Source organism: Ranitomeya variabilis, chromosome 1, assembly GCF_051348905.1.
Source record: "Ranitomeya variabilis isolate aRanVar5 chromosome 1, aRanVar5.hap1, whole genome shotgun sequence".
Lineage (NCBI taxonomy): Eukaryota > Metazoa > Chordata > Amphibia > Anura > Dendrobatidae > Ranitomeya > Ranitomeya variabilis.
The window spans coordinates 916,249,916-916,265,262 of record NC_135232.1 but is presented as its reverse complement, the minus strand read 5'-3'; the positions used below and the strand labels follow the sequence as shown (position 1 = coordinate 916,265,262).

At 44.2% G+C, this 15,347-nt stretch overlaps 1 protein-coding gene across 3 annotated transcripts in view; it reads right to left on the bottom strand.

Annotated features, from left to right (window-relative positions):
* AFG2A (AAA ATPase AFG2A) overlaps nucleotides 1-15,347 on the bottom strand; it is a 701,600-nt gene that overhangs the window by 668,997 nt on the left and 17,256 nt on the right. For all 3 annotated transcript variants that reach the window (XM_077279095.1, XM_077279096.1, XM_077279097.1), the window contains exon 3: nucleotides 14,903-15,060. In XM_077279095.1, the coding sequence (XP_077135210.1) occupies nucleotides 14,903-15,060 (158 nt within the window). The remainder of the gene's footprint in view (nucleotides 1-14,902; nucleotides 15,061-15,347) is intronic.

Genomic DNA, 15,347 nt, shown 5'->3' with positions numbered 1-15,347 from the left:
CAGCATATGCGGCGCGTGCGCACTGCGAGCCGCAGGTCCTACACCGGCAGCCGGCGTCAAGCACAACTGCGCATGCGCGGGAATAAAATTCACAGCGTACACGCAGAGGGCCATAAAAACGCCACGGCATGAGGAGGAACCGCCGCAAGAACAGCGCGCACGCGCACAGCCAAGTAAGTATAAAAGATACATCACAGTACAAAGTTTAACCCCGTATTCAGATACATGCCATAAAAAGAATAATCCAATATAGTGGTGATCCACAAGTCGCTATCAGTCTTTAAGGAATATTCATGACAAGAAGTTCTCATGCTGAAGTAATCCGTTCATGTTGGATATTAAATACAGGAGCACCAACATACTGGACAGGGTTGACGAGGCATAAGATGTAGCTGGAAATGTATATAAATACATATGGGAATATTCCGGTCCGTGTCATAAGATTTAACTAAAAACTGTAAAGATAATAAAGAAAAAAAGAGTTAAAAGATTAAAAAAACAACATTAGGATCCAAAACTGTGATTGAGGGGGGAGACACGATAGTAAAAAAAGGGGACCGATTACATGAATCTCAGGAAATGGCATATCAATCATAAAAATGAGGCAAAGCTCTGTGCCTCGTTTAATCCATATGGCACCATAGTATTAAGGCGCACTATCCAGCTTGCCTCTCGTTGGGCCAAAAGTTTTTTGTAGTTCCCACCCCTCACCCCCAGGTGTAGACTTTCGATCCTCCAGACCCGAAGAGACCCCGCGTCACAATTGTGAAAAGTCCTAACGTGACGCGGGATTGTCTTCAGCTCAGAGGGATGTCAACACTTATACAAAATTGTCGTATAACCCAGTGACCTCCTTTTCATCTCAGTTGCAACAGATTCTCATAAAGGCCCATAAGAAGGGCATTATTGATAAAAGGATGTTGGAGGGATTGACGGTCAGGTCCCCCAAGACTCCAACTTTTTACCTCCTGCCCAAAATCCACAAGGACGCCGTCGACCCTCCTGGGAGTCATATAGTGTCTGGCATTGAAGGTCTATCTGACCCTATATGTAAATTTATAGACCACTTTCTAAAATCTTTAGTAGAAAATCTACCATCTTACGTGCGTGACACTACGGACGTCCTTATGAGGGTCGACGGCGTCTCAGTGGATCAACATGTGCTGCTGGTCACCGCCGATATCCAAACCCTATATACGTGTATTGATCACACCCATGGCTTGGATGCGGTCCGTTTCTTCTTGGGGGCCTCCGACCTGGAAAGCTCTGTATGTGAATTAATCCTCGAGCTTCTCCGTTTTGTCCTCACCCACAACTTTTTTGTTTTCAAAGATGTTTTTTTATTTACAGAAGCGCGGCACAGCCATGGGTGCGGCCTGCGCGCCCTCGTATGCTAATCTCTTCCTTGGTTTTTGGGAGAGATTCCTTTTTGGCGACGGGGGCCGCTGACCATGTCCTGTGCTGGCTTCGTTATATTGTTGATATTTTTTTCATGTGGGGGGGGGGGGGGGACTTCGCAGCAGCTCGAGGATTTTATGTTTAACCCCTTTCTGACCTCGGACGTACTATCCCATCCGAGGTCAGAAGCCCCGCTTTGATGCGGGCTCCGGCGGTGAGCCCGCATCAAAGCTGGGACATGTCAGCTGTTTTGAACAGCTGACATGTGCCTGTAATAGGCGCGGGCAGAATCGCAATCTGCCCGCGCCTATTAACTAGTTAAATGCCGCTGTCAAACGCAGACAGCGGCATTTAACTACCGCTTCCGGCCGGGCAGCCGGAAATAAGCGCATCGCCGACCCCCGTCACATGATCGGAGGTCGGCGATGCTTCTCCATTGTAACCATAGAGGTCCTTGAGACCTCTATGGTTACTGATGCACGGTAGCTGTGAGCGCTACCCTGTGGTCGGCGCTCACAGCACACCTGATTTTCTGCTACATAGCAGCGAACATAAGATCGCTGCTATGTAGCAGAGGCGATCGCGTTGTGACAGCTTCTAGCCTCCTATGGAGTCTATTGAAGCATGGCAAAAGTAAAAAAAAAAAAAAAAAAAAAAAGTAAAAAAAAATGTGAAAAAAATTAAAAAAAATATAAAAGTTTAAATCACCCCCCTTTCGCCCCATTCAAAATAAATCAATAAAAAAAAAAAAATCAAATCAACACATTTGGTATCGCCGCGTTCAGAATCGCCCGATCAATAAAAAAAAACATTAACCTGATCACTAAACAGCGTAGCGAAAAAAAAATTCGAAACGCCAGAATTACGTTTATTTGGTCGCCGGGACATTGCATTAAAATGAAATAACGGGCAATCAAAAGAATGTATCTGCACCAAAATGGTCTAATTAAAAACGCCAGCTAGGCATGCAAAAAATAAGCCCTCAACCGACCCCAGATCATGAAAAATTGAAACGCTACGGATATCGGAAAATGGCGCAATTTTATTTATTTTTTTTAGCTAAGTTTGGAATTTTTTTTCACCACTTAGATAAAAAAAGAACCTAGTCATGTTAGGTGTCTATGAACTCGTAATGACCTGGAGAATCATAATGGCAGGTCAGTTTTAGCATTTAGTGAACCTAGCAAAAAAGCCAAACAAAAAACAAGTGTGGGACTGCACTTTTGCAATTTCACCGCACTTGGAATTTTTTTCCCGTTTTCTAGTACATGACATGCTAAAACCAATGATGTCGTTCAAAAGTACAACTCGTCCCGCAAAAAATAAGCCCTCACATGGCCAAATTGACGAAAAAATAAAAAAGTTATGGCTCTGGGAAGGAGGGGAGTGAAAAACGAACACGGAAAAACGGAAAATCCCAAGGTCATGAAGGGGTTAAATTAAACACGAATCCATTTAACATCAGGTTGACTTACCAACATCATCCCACTAGGGTTGATTTTTTGGACGTCACTCTGGAACTCGACATGGCTCGGTGTATCCAGACTGACGTCTATCGAATACCAACCTCTGTTAATGCTCTGATTCGTGCTGACTCCGCCCACAATCCTGCCACTATCAGAGCTGTCCCGGTCGGACAGTTCCTGAGGGTGAGACGGATCTGCTCATCCGACCAAAAATTCTACACTCAAGCTGCTGATCTACAGTCCCGCTTTCAAGCACGCGGCTACAGCCGCAGGAGCATTAAGCGTGGCTTTGATAGGGCTAGGAAAACTCGGCGCAGTGACCTGTTATACACAACGAAAAAACAGAAAGCAGGAGCTAGTAATGATACGATTAGGTTCATTGGTACATACAACCATGAATGGCAAAACATCAGGGGCATTCTGAACAAACACTGGTCTATTTTGAAGACAGAGCCCGCCCTGGGGACCAGTTTGGGAGATTATCCCGCCATGACCGCCAGAAGAGCCCCGAATATCGGCAATCTTCTGGTTAGGAGTCACTATGTTCCACCTATCAAGAACATTTTTGGCACTCGGGGCCCTCTTCTGGGGTGTTTTCAGTGTGGCCACTGCCTGGCTTGCGCGAATGTCCAGGGCACCTCGACTTTTGAAACATCAGATGGCCTCAAACAATTTAAAATTAGACAGCACATTAATTGTGGCAAAAGCAATGTCATCTATTATGCCACATGTGCTTGCCCTCGGATTTACATTGGCCTCACATCTAGGGAACTCAGAGTGAGGGTGCGCGAGCATGTTCGGGACATTCACGCAGCCGGGGCGGTGGTCGATCCCTCTGAGCTGAAGACAATCCCGTGTCACTTTAGGACTTTTCACAACTGTGACGCGGGGTCTCTTCGGGTCTGGAGGATCGAAAGTCTACACCTGGGGGTGAGGGGTGGGAACTACAAAAAACTTTTGGCCCAACGAGAGGCAAGCTGGATAGTGCGCCTTAATACTATGGTGCCATATGGATTAAACGAGGCACAGAGTTTTGCCTCATTTTTATGATTGATATGCCATTTCCTGAGATTCATGTAATCGGTCCCCTTTTTTTACTATCGTGTCTCCCCCCTCGATCACGGTTTTGGATCCTAATGTTGTTTTTTTTAATCTTTTAACTTTTTCTTTATTATCTTTACAGTTTTTAGATAAATCTTATGACACGAACCAGATGCTGAGGTGATTGGCCAGGCCACAACACGTGACCGGCCCCAAATGATTACGAAGGGGATATAAAGGTCCTTGTTTGGGGATAGAGTTATCCCCTTGAAAAAGCTACATACCAACAGGCGAAACGTGCGTTGGGTTGCTCCTGGATGCAACTCGGTGCCCTCTACCCCATTATTTGTTGGCTGGTAAGCGTTGCTCTGGAAAGATATATATACATATGTATGCACAGACCATTTGGTCATGATATGTTTGCACTTTAGTTAGAGCACGCTTTATATACCTCAGAGACTTTGCTCATTATTGGGGGTGGGTGGCATCTGTGATCCTGCATATCATCCTTGTTCCTTTTTACCTTTTGTATTATATGTATGTCACTTGATTAGTTTATAATAAAGTACCTGTTTTTAACCCTATATACTCAATTTTCCTCCAATGTTTCTATATCTATAGATAGAAGGAATAAGATAGATAGATAAATCTATCTATCCCATATCTATCTATCTATAGATAGATGGAATGAGATCGATAGATAGAAGGAATGAGATCGATAGATAGAAGGAATGAGATCGATAGATAGATCTATAGATAGATACTATACATAGATCGATAGATATTATCTATCTCATTCCTTCTATCTATCATCTATCTCTCATTCCTTCTATCTATCATCTAGCTCATTCCTTCTATCTATCTATCTATTATTTATCTATCTTTATATCTATCATCTACCCGTCTCTATCTGTCTATCTGTGTGTAATGGAGTGTGGGTTGGACAAATGTAAAAAAGAGGATGTTTGACAAGAAATGACATCACAAATCTTTTTTTCTTTTGTTCAATAATAGAGCTTTCAAAAACGCATGCAAATCCGCATAAAAATCCGCATCAAAAACGCACCTGCGTTTTCTGCCAAGAGATGCGGATTCAGTGCGGAAAAATCCGCAGGTAAATCTGCAACGTGTGCACATAAACTTACGATACGATTCTCGCACAAGAAATACGGCAGAGTGTCTCTGCCTTAAGTGTAAGGCTATGTGCACACGTAAGAAAAGAGGTGCAGAATTTTCCGCACAAAATCCGCATCTCCTGGCAGAATCCGCAGCTGCGGATTTGCAGCGGTTTTTATGTGGAATTTTTTGTGCGGAATTGATGTAGATTTTGTGCGGATTTTCTGCAGTTTTTCCCAATGCGGATTTCTATTATGGAGGGGTGCAGAAACGCTGCAGATCCGCACAAAAGAAGTGACATGCACTTCTTTGAAATCCGCAGCAATTCTGCACTGATTTTTCTGCACCACGTGCATAGCTTTTTTTTTATTTACATTGTACTGTAAATCACAGTGCAGATCTGCAGCGTTTCTGCATGGAAAAAAACGCTGCGGATCCGCACTAAATCTGCATCGTGTGCACACAGCCTAATATCCTCTTATATAATTGGGCTGTGGTTGTGTTCAGAATTCGCCAGATCACATTAACCCATGTATATTAGTCAGCACACAGCTGCCATCATTTACAGTGATTCTGATTAACCCCATATAAAAGTTTAGCTGTTCTACTAGGATTTTCCTGACATTTTCTTAGTTGTATTTTAAAGCAAAAGCCATGGCCTGTAAACCGCTTACAGCAAACCAAAATGGATTTCATTGTTTAAAGTTATCAGTCGGGAAAAAAAATATTTCTAGAAATGGACCACAGAAAGCGGTGGTTAAAAAGTGGCTTAAATTGGGCTCAGCAACACTACTGGACAGCTCAGAAAAAAAATCATGAAAAGACAAGAAGAAAATTGGTCCAGGAGATTGCCAAGAGGCTTACAGCAACATTAAAGGTGCTGCAGGAATTTATGGCAAGTACTAGTTGTCCACTGCATGTAACAATCTCCGGTGTTCTTCACATATGTGGCCTGTGGGGTAGGGTGGCAAGATGGAAATATTATAAAGAGAAACATCCAAGCCTGGTCCTATTTTACTAAAACTTACATCAATCTACCAAAAGCATGTGGCAAGTCGTGCTATGGTCTAACGAGACCAAAGGTTAAAAATTTGGGCTATGAATTCCAAAAGATATGAAAGGCGCAAAGCCAACACTGCGCATCACCAAATAGCACCATACCCACACTGAAACATGGTGGAAGCCGCATTATGCTTTGGGGCTATTTTGTAGGAGCTGGAACTGGGGCTTTAGTCAAGTTGGAAGGAATTGTGTACAGTTACAAAAGCCAGTCAGCTTTGCAATAAAGCCTTCAGGCCTCTGCTAAGAAACTAAAGCTGAAGAGGAATTTCAACTATCATAGAATGTGACAAAGAAGGAAGGAGAAGACCGGGTTTCTCAATGTATCCGCGCTGACCACACAGGATGGCAGTTTTCTTGAAAGCTTTATTGTGCCGACACGTTTCATGGCAATCTGCCACTTCCTCAGGGCCAAATCATAGAACGTAAGAGTTGGAAGGGACCTACAGTGTCATCGTGCCCAACCCCCTGCTCAATGCAGGATTCACAATGACCCAAAGCATACCACCAAACCAACAAAAGAATGGCTTGACAAGAAGAAAATCAAAGTTTTCACTCGGACAGATTTAAAGCTCTTCTACTCAAAGAGACTGAATGCTGTCAAAAATTCCAAGGGTACTGCAACAAAGTGTGCATTTATTCAACCACATTATTTTAGTTCTTTATTTTTCCACGCAGTTAATTTTTCAAGTGAATTTTCCAGGTTGTAGGTGGAAACCTTACGGAAGCAATTTTTCTTGGTATGATTTTTTTTTTAACATGAAGAGGAAAAAAAAAAAAAAACACTACACAACATAGCATTACAATATTTATATATATAACATTCTTCATGTTTGACAACTTTTCAGTTTGCATACCATGTATGGAGTGTGGACAAGGACTTATACCTATGCAACACTAAGAAATCTATTGGCACCATATAAAAAAAAGAAAAGGGCAATAAATATCAGTATCGATAGCTAGTTAGTATACCTAGTTTCCAGGGAGCATTGCATGAACTAAATGACTCCCTACACTGGCTGCGAGTCTCTACAAGGAGATACATTAATTCCCAAGGCCCACAATTTATCTGAGAACAATAATCTGTATTTAACAATACAAGAATATATTACTTTTTTATGGCACATCTTTTTAGAAAACCAACAGAGAATCCCTGATGGGTTGTGTATAATTTATCAGATTATTGGGGTTCGATGCTTGGCACCCGTACTGATCAGCTGTTCTTGGTGCCGGCAGTGGCCAGGTGTTAGTAGTGACGCGGACTTGCACCAAGCTATTCACTGTAGTGTCCACAGCCGGGTACTGCACATCTGACCTATACTGATGGATGGTGGCGGGCAGTGGCGTAACTACAAAGTTATGGGCCCCGGTGCGAACTTCCAAATGGGGCCCCCCCCCTACCCCCCCCTACCCCCCATACCCCCCCCACCTTCCCCCGCCTCCGCAACCCCCCTACCTTCCCCCGCCCCGCTTCCCCTAGATACGCCTCGGACTGTTGCAGGAATCTCCTGCACTGCAACATGGTGTTGGGTGCCAGCACAGCCCGCACAGTGGTATATAGAGCACAGCCCGCACAGTGGTATATCCAGCACAGCCCGCACAGTGGTATATAGAGCACAGCCCGCACAGTGGTATATCCAGCACAGCCCGCACAGTGTTATATACAGCAGAGCCCGCACAGTGGTATATAGAGCACAGCCCGCACAGTGGTATATACAGCAGAGCCCGCACAGTGGTATATCCAGCACAGACCGCACAGTGGTATATCCAGCACAGACCGCACAGTGGTATATCCAGCACAGACCGCACAGTGGTATATCCAGCACAGCCCTCACAGTGGTATATCCAGCACAGCCCGCACAGGGGTATATACAGCACAGCCCGCACAGGGGTATATACAGCACAGCCCGCACAGGGGTATATACAGCACAGCCCGCACAGGGGTATATACAGCACAGCCCGCACAGGGGTATATACAGCACAGCCCGCACAGGGGTATATACAGCACAGCCCGCACAGTGGTATATCCAGCACAGCCCGCACAGTGGTATATACAGCAGAGCCCGCACAGTGGTATATACAGCAGAGCCCGCACAGTGGTATATACAGCAGAGTCCGCACAGTGGTATATACAGCAGAGCCCGCACAGTGGTATATAGAGCACAGTCCGCACAGTGGTATATACAGCACAGCCCGCACAGTGGTATATACAGCACAGCCCGCACAGTGGTATATACAGCACAGCCCGCACAGTGGTATATACAGAACAGCCCGCAGTGGTATATAGAGCACAGCCCGCACAGTGGTATATAGAGCACAGCCCGCACAGTGGTATATAGAGCACAGCCCGCACAGTGTTATATACAGCAGAGCCCGCACAGTGGTATATACAGCACAGCCCGCACAGTGTTATATACAGCAGAGCCCGCACAGTGTTATATACAGAACAGCCCGCAGTGGTATATAGAGCACAGCCCGCACAGTGGTATATAGAGCACAGCCCGCACAGTGGTATATAGAGCACAGCCCGCACAGTGTTATATACAGCACAGCCCGCACAGTGTTATATACAGCACAGCCCGCACAGTGTTATATACAGCAGAGCCCGCACAGTGGTATATACAGCACAGCCCGCACAGTGTTATATACAGCAGAGCCCGCACAGTGGTATATAGAGCACAGCCCGCACAGTGGTATATACAGCAGAGCCCGCACAGTGGTATATACAGCAGAGCCCGCACAGTGGTATATACAGCAGAGCCCGCACAGTGGTATATACAGCACAGCCCGCACAGGGATATATACAGCAGAGCCCGCACAGGGATATATACAGCACAGCCCCCACAGGGGTATATACAGCAGAGCCCGCACAGGGATATATAGAGCACAGCCCACATCTCATCTCATCTCCCCCCCCCCCGATAATGGCCCCACAGTCCGGTTAAAAAGAAAAAAAAAAAAAACTCTCCTCACCTTTCCTTTTGCCCGCGCTGCTCCTGGCGGCTGCAGTCTGCCCAGGACACTGCAGGTGCGCGATGATATGACGTCATCGCGCACCCGCAGTGTACTGTCAGAGGCAGAGCGGGGAATGATGGGAGAGGAAGCGTCAGATGACGCTCTCTCCTCCCATCATTGCATTGAACTATACCGGTGTCATAGACGCCGGTATAGTTAAATGCGGCGGCGGCGGCGGCACTGGGGGGGGTTCCGGGGGAGGAACAGTGCAGCGGCCCACTACTGGCATCGGCTCTTCTGGCATTTGCCAGAAGTGCCCGATGGCCAGCCTGGCCCTGCTCAGACCTGCCGGCCCGGGGCCCCTGACCTGCGGGGCCCGGTCGCAATGGCGACCGCTGCGACCGCGGTAGTTACGCCCCTGGTGGCGGGTAACTAAGTAGCAGCCACTACACAGTAAAAGGGGCCATGCTGTTAGAGCTACGCAACTGCTGACATACGGCTATTGCACCAACAGCTGTTCAGTAGGGGTGCAGGGTGTGGGACCCCAATGATTATCTATTCTGAGAAGTCATCAAAATAAAGTAGTGCAGCACCCCTTCAGGGAAAAACATAAGTCTTCACAAGACAACAAGCAATTGCAATCAATCATTTTCATTTCCAAATATACACTGCTCAAAATAATAAAGAGAACACTCAAATAACACATCCGAGATCTGAATTAATGAAATATTCTCATTTAATACTTTGTTCTGTACAAAGTTGAATGTGCTGACAACAAAATCACACAAAAATCATCAATGGAAATCAAATTTATTAACCAATGAAGGCCTGGATTTGGAAAGATACTCAAAATCAAAGTGAAAAATAAAATTACAGGCTGATCCAACTTCAGTGGAAATGCCTCAAAACAAGGAAATGATGCTCAGTAGTGTGTGTGGCCTCCACACAACAGCATGTGAAATTGATTGTCAATCAGTGTTGCTTCCTAAGTGGGCAGTTTGATTTCACAGAAGTTTGATTTACTTGGAGTTATATTCTGTTTAAGTGTTCCCTTTATTTTTTTGAGCAGTGAACTATGTAAAAATAAATCTGGATTCTGATTGGTTACTGTGGGCAAAAGTAAATATTAGAACAATCTCCCTGCACACACCAGTTGTGTAATGTAATTGCACCATTACTGCAGTATTTATTTACATGCCATATTTATCATAGTGTAGTACTGTGCGTCGCTCTCCAGAGACACTGAGGGCCTTAAAAGTGTCTAACGGCAAAACGGTGTTAGGGTATGTGCACACGATGCAGATTTAGTGCAGAATTGGTGCAGAACTGCAGCAGATTTTTCTGCTGCAGAAACGCTGCAGAACTGTACTGTGATTTACAGTACAATGTAAATCAATGGGGAAAAAAAAAAGCTGTGCACATGGTGCAGAAAAATCTGCGCAGAAACGCTGCAGATTTCAAAGAAGTGCACGTCGCTTCTTTTGTGCAGTTCTGCAGCGTTTCTGCTGCAGATTTTTCTGCACCATGTGCACAGCTTTTTTTTCCCCATTGATTTACATTGTACTGCACAGAAACTGCACAGAAACTGCATAGAAACTGCATAGAAACTGCACAGAATCTGCGCAGAAACTGCATAGAATCTGCGCAGAAACTGCATAGAATCTGCGCAGAATCTGCACAGAAACTGCACAGAAACTGCACAGAAACTGCACAGAAACTGCACAGAAACTGCACAGAAACTGCATAGAAACTGCACAGAAACTGCATCAAATCTGCAGATGCAGATTTAGTGCAGAAAATTCTGCACCACATTTCCTACGTGTGCACATAGCCTTACTCGCCGATAGTAACCAGAGCTCAGGTTTCATAAAAAAAATAATAATTAAAAAAAAAATAAAAAAAAAAATGAATAACTACTTTGCGACTTTTGACATCAAAAGTCTTGTCCGTGAGCGTTTACAGTGTTTTTCATTTAAGGAAAGCAATGGGTAGTGCATAAAACGATGCAAAAAAAAAAAAGAGATGATATCAGGTTATTCTGCGTTTTTGGTGCCAAAACCTACGGTAATTAAGTTGAATCAGATTATTTTTTTATGCACAAGAAGCAAATGTACCCGCAAAGATGCAGCAAAAAACGCACCAAAAATCGCAGCAAACACTCGGCGAAACCTGCTTTTTGTAAGAAGCTTCTTTACTGCAGAAAAAAAACGCATCAAAAACACAATGTGTGAACATAGCCCAAGAGTTCAACTTTTTTTTTTTTTACATAGTGACATGGATGGATATCACTATGTAAAAAATGATGGATATTAAAATTTCACCAAAATTGTGGCATAATAGCTTGATTTACTGAGACTGCCATAAGATTTTTGACTCCTAATCTGGGAGCTTGTTAAAAAAAGTGTTATTAGCAAGAGACTACCAGAGGACTAGTAAACCTGTTGGCATCTACATTCATGAGCAAAAACCTGCCCCCACCACTGAAAGTTTTCTGCCTATGCAGAGTTCACAGAAAATTACCAATCAGAAAGGAGGGAAAGGATATAGAGAGCTTAGCATTCAGAGTTAGGTCTACAGATGATAAAACCGTGGTGTTATCAAAACTGCAACAGCAGTCCATGAAATGATGCATTGCTGGAATCAAGGTCTCTGACCTAGCATCCTATCATGCTGTTCTCAATTGAGGTAGCAAAAAACTTGCAGACAGATTCCTTTTAAAATAAGCCTGTAAGCAGGACTTAGCACTAATACCACATATTAAAATTACGGGCTGTCATTATGATTTAAAAGAGAAAACACAGTAGTTTGCCAATAAATGGCTTCACCCAACCACTAACCATCAGTGGAGAAAAAGTTTTGGTGTTATCATTCATATTTTCTGAAAAAAGGCCAAGAAAGCAAAAATTCTGCCGGGGTATGTAAACTATTGAGCACAATTGTATATTTGTTTGCACATAATGCTTTTAATGTTGCTATAATAAAAACCTTTTTATATAACATTACTTAAGTCCTGCATGCAGGTAGTGTGCTGCTGTTTACCTATTTGCTCAAAGTAAAAGATAAAAGCCAGACTACATACAAAGTTGATAAAATAGTTGTATTCTATAAATGTGTCTGAGAAAGGCTAGCAAATAAATCATAATGGTCATTAACATTTTTAGTTCGTGGAAGAATGGGCTGCATTTCAAACCTAAATAACTCAAAAGAAGTTTGTCATTCTTCCACTAGATGGTGCTACAATCCTGCAAAAATGATCCTTTTGCCAAAACATTGAGGGTATGTCTCCACGTTCAGGATTGCATCAGGATTTGGTCAGGATTTTCCATCAGTATTTGTAAGCCAAAACCAGGAGTGGGTGATAAATGCAGAAGTGGTGCATATGCTTCTATTATACTTTTCCTCTGATTGTTCCACTCCTGGTTTTGGCTTACAAATACTGATGGAAAATCCTGACCAAATCCTGATGCAATCCTGAACGTGGAGACATACCCTAACAGTTCAGGAGACATCAGTGATACACAGTTATAGCTTCAGCACCCGTCTACAACTGTGCACTTACACATTATAGGTACGGATTGTATATAGTAAAGCCACAGAGGTCAGGACGGACAGAAAAGTCAAAAACCGTGATGGCATTCATTTGCTGCATGTCTTTTGTGAATGTTATAAGAGGGTAGTTTCACAAAACAGCTATTTTGCCAGAAGAACCATGAGGCAATAACAATCGGGTGAGACAGCAGCCCTCCTTCATAATCATGTTCTGATTCAATCATTAATGGAAAAAAAAAACGCAGAAGCTGCATGTTGGCATGTATTTTCTGACTTCCCCATGGCCACTCTGCCAAGCCATACCGTAAAAGTAAAGGAATTCTTTTCAGTTACTTTGTGTTTTGTCAGTTTTGCAGTTAAAAGTATGATATGACTGCACAGTGTGAATACACGCTTATCTCTGTACACAGGGCCATAAGAAAGTAACAGTGTTCTATGCAGATTATTCAAGTAGAAGGTGGAGAATCACATGATACACAGCTTATGACACTGCTGACCACCCTCTCCTACTCTCTAGGCTCCAGTCACTAGGCATTAAGGACACTGCTCTCTCCTGGTTCTCCTCCTATCTTTCTGACCGCTCCTTCAGTGTTCTGTTCACTGGCTTCACTTCATCTCCTCTTCCTCTCACTGTCGGGGTACCTCAGGGCTCAGTCCTTGGCCCCCTTCTCTTCTCTCTCTACACGGCCCCAATTGGACAGATCGTCAGCAGATTTGGCTTTCAGTACCATCTTTACGCTGATGACACACAACTATACACGTCATCCCCTGACCTTACCCCCGCTGTAGTACAGAACGCCACTGACTGTCCACAGTCTCCAACATCATGTCCGCTCTCTATCTGAAACTCAACCTCTCCAAAACGGAACTTCTTCTGCTCCCACCATCTACGATCCTCCCTAAATCTGACATTTCCCTCTCTGTGGGTGGCACCATAGTAACGCCCCTTCACCTCCCATATACAATCTCTTGCCCGCTCTTGACGTTTACAAATAAAGAACATCTCTAGAATCCGCCCTTTTCTCACCATGGAAACAAAAAAAACCCTCACTGTCACCCTGATCCACTCCCGCCTGGACTACTGCAACGCTCTATTAATTGGCCTCCCCCTCACTCGACTTTCCCCTCTCCAGTCTATCCTTAATGCAGCAGCCAGGGTTGTCCACCTAGCTAATCGGGTGTTCAGACGTGTCCGCTCTTTGCCAGTCATTACACTGGCTGCCCAGTCATTACAGAATCCAATTTAATGTACTTGTTCTCACCCACGAAGCTCTCCACAGTGCGGCACCCCCTTACATCTCCTCCCTCATTTCTGTCTATCGGCCTAGCCGACCGCTGCGCTCTGCAAACAACTTTCGACTAACCTCTGCACTTATCCGTACCTCCCACTCCCGACTCCAAGACTTCTCCCGTGCTGCACCAATCCTCTGGAATGCTCTACCCCAAGATATTAGGACCAACCACAATTTGCATAGTTTTAGGTGCTCCCTCAAAACACATTTGTTCAGAGCGGCCTATCACATTCCCTAATCAGTCATTTTATGTTTGTGTGTGTAGCCCATTCACTATCTCCAACTATTCCCCACCCCCTGAAGATGGCTGGACCATCAATGTAAATACATCATTGTAAATACACACGTGTACTTTGTATCTCCCCCACCTCATTGTAGATTGTAAGCTCTCACGAGCAGGGTCGTCTTAGTTTGCTTTAATTATTTTATTGGTAACGCTGTTACTTATGACTGTTGTGTTTCAAACTGTTAAACTGTAAAGCGCTGCGGAATATGTTGGCGCTATATAAATAAAAAATTATTATTACTACTACTACACAAGGTTCCCTCCTAGGTCTTATGTTCTCAAACCCCAGTGTCCTCATCAATGTGTCAGCTTTTCATTTAACCGATGACAAATAGCCGCACAATTATTGTTGGAAAGTGATTTTCGATGCTGTGTCTCTAATGCTCAACTGGCAACTGGGAAGCATCCTATGCAGCTACAGCAAATGCAAGTGTCGATAGGACGGTCCCACCGTTCCTCCAGCCATGGGTCTAGAAGCTGGACCACTACTAGCAATAATAATCCAGGTAGGGGTCCGGCTATTTCTCTTGCAGTGAATGTATACATGGTTGTCCTCTTTGTACAGCTTCAACTAGTAGAGGTGGTCCCAATACATGCTACCCTCCCTCACCGAGATGTCCATATGCCCCAAGTGTCTAATATATGGTAACATTAGTGTGTCTCCTGTAAGTACAGGCTCCGTTACGTTAGCTATGCGGTACAGTAACACGTGCAATGATCCTGTCTGCAGAATCTCATACCTGAGCGTGACTTCTAGTTCTTCTGCTTCTAACACATGTCCAGTCACCGGATGAATGTACACGGAATCACCGGGCTTCACCTTGAGATTCTTCTGAGCCGTGAATCCCAGACCAACCTTCCCAGAAGGAAAGCCACTGACTGGCCACGCCGTGCATACCTACAGGGAGCACAGGTCACAATCATCACACATGCAAAGATACCAAAACCTGCTAATATGCGTATGATCGCTGCGGATTGGGGCCAACCCCATGACAATCCCGACAGGAGGCGCATTATTTTATCTAGGAATAGGAAACATTTGGGGGCTTCCATCTTAGCAGTTACTGCAATACATCAAATTAAGCTGCAAGTGTCAGCTGCAGGGTTATGAGCAATAACATAAGGACATACAGGAAAGTGCAGCCAAGTCTGTCATAAATCATTACAACAGTATTTATTGCTTCT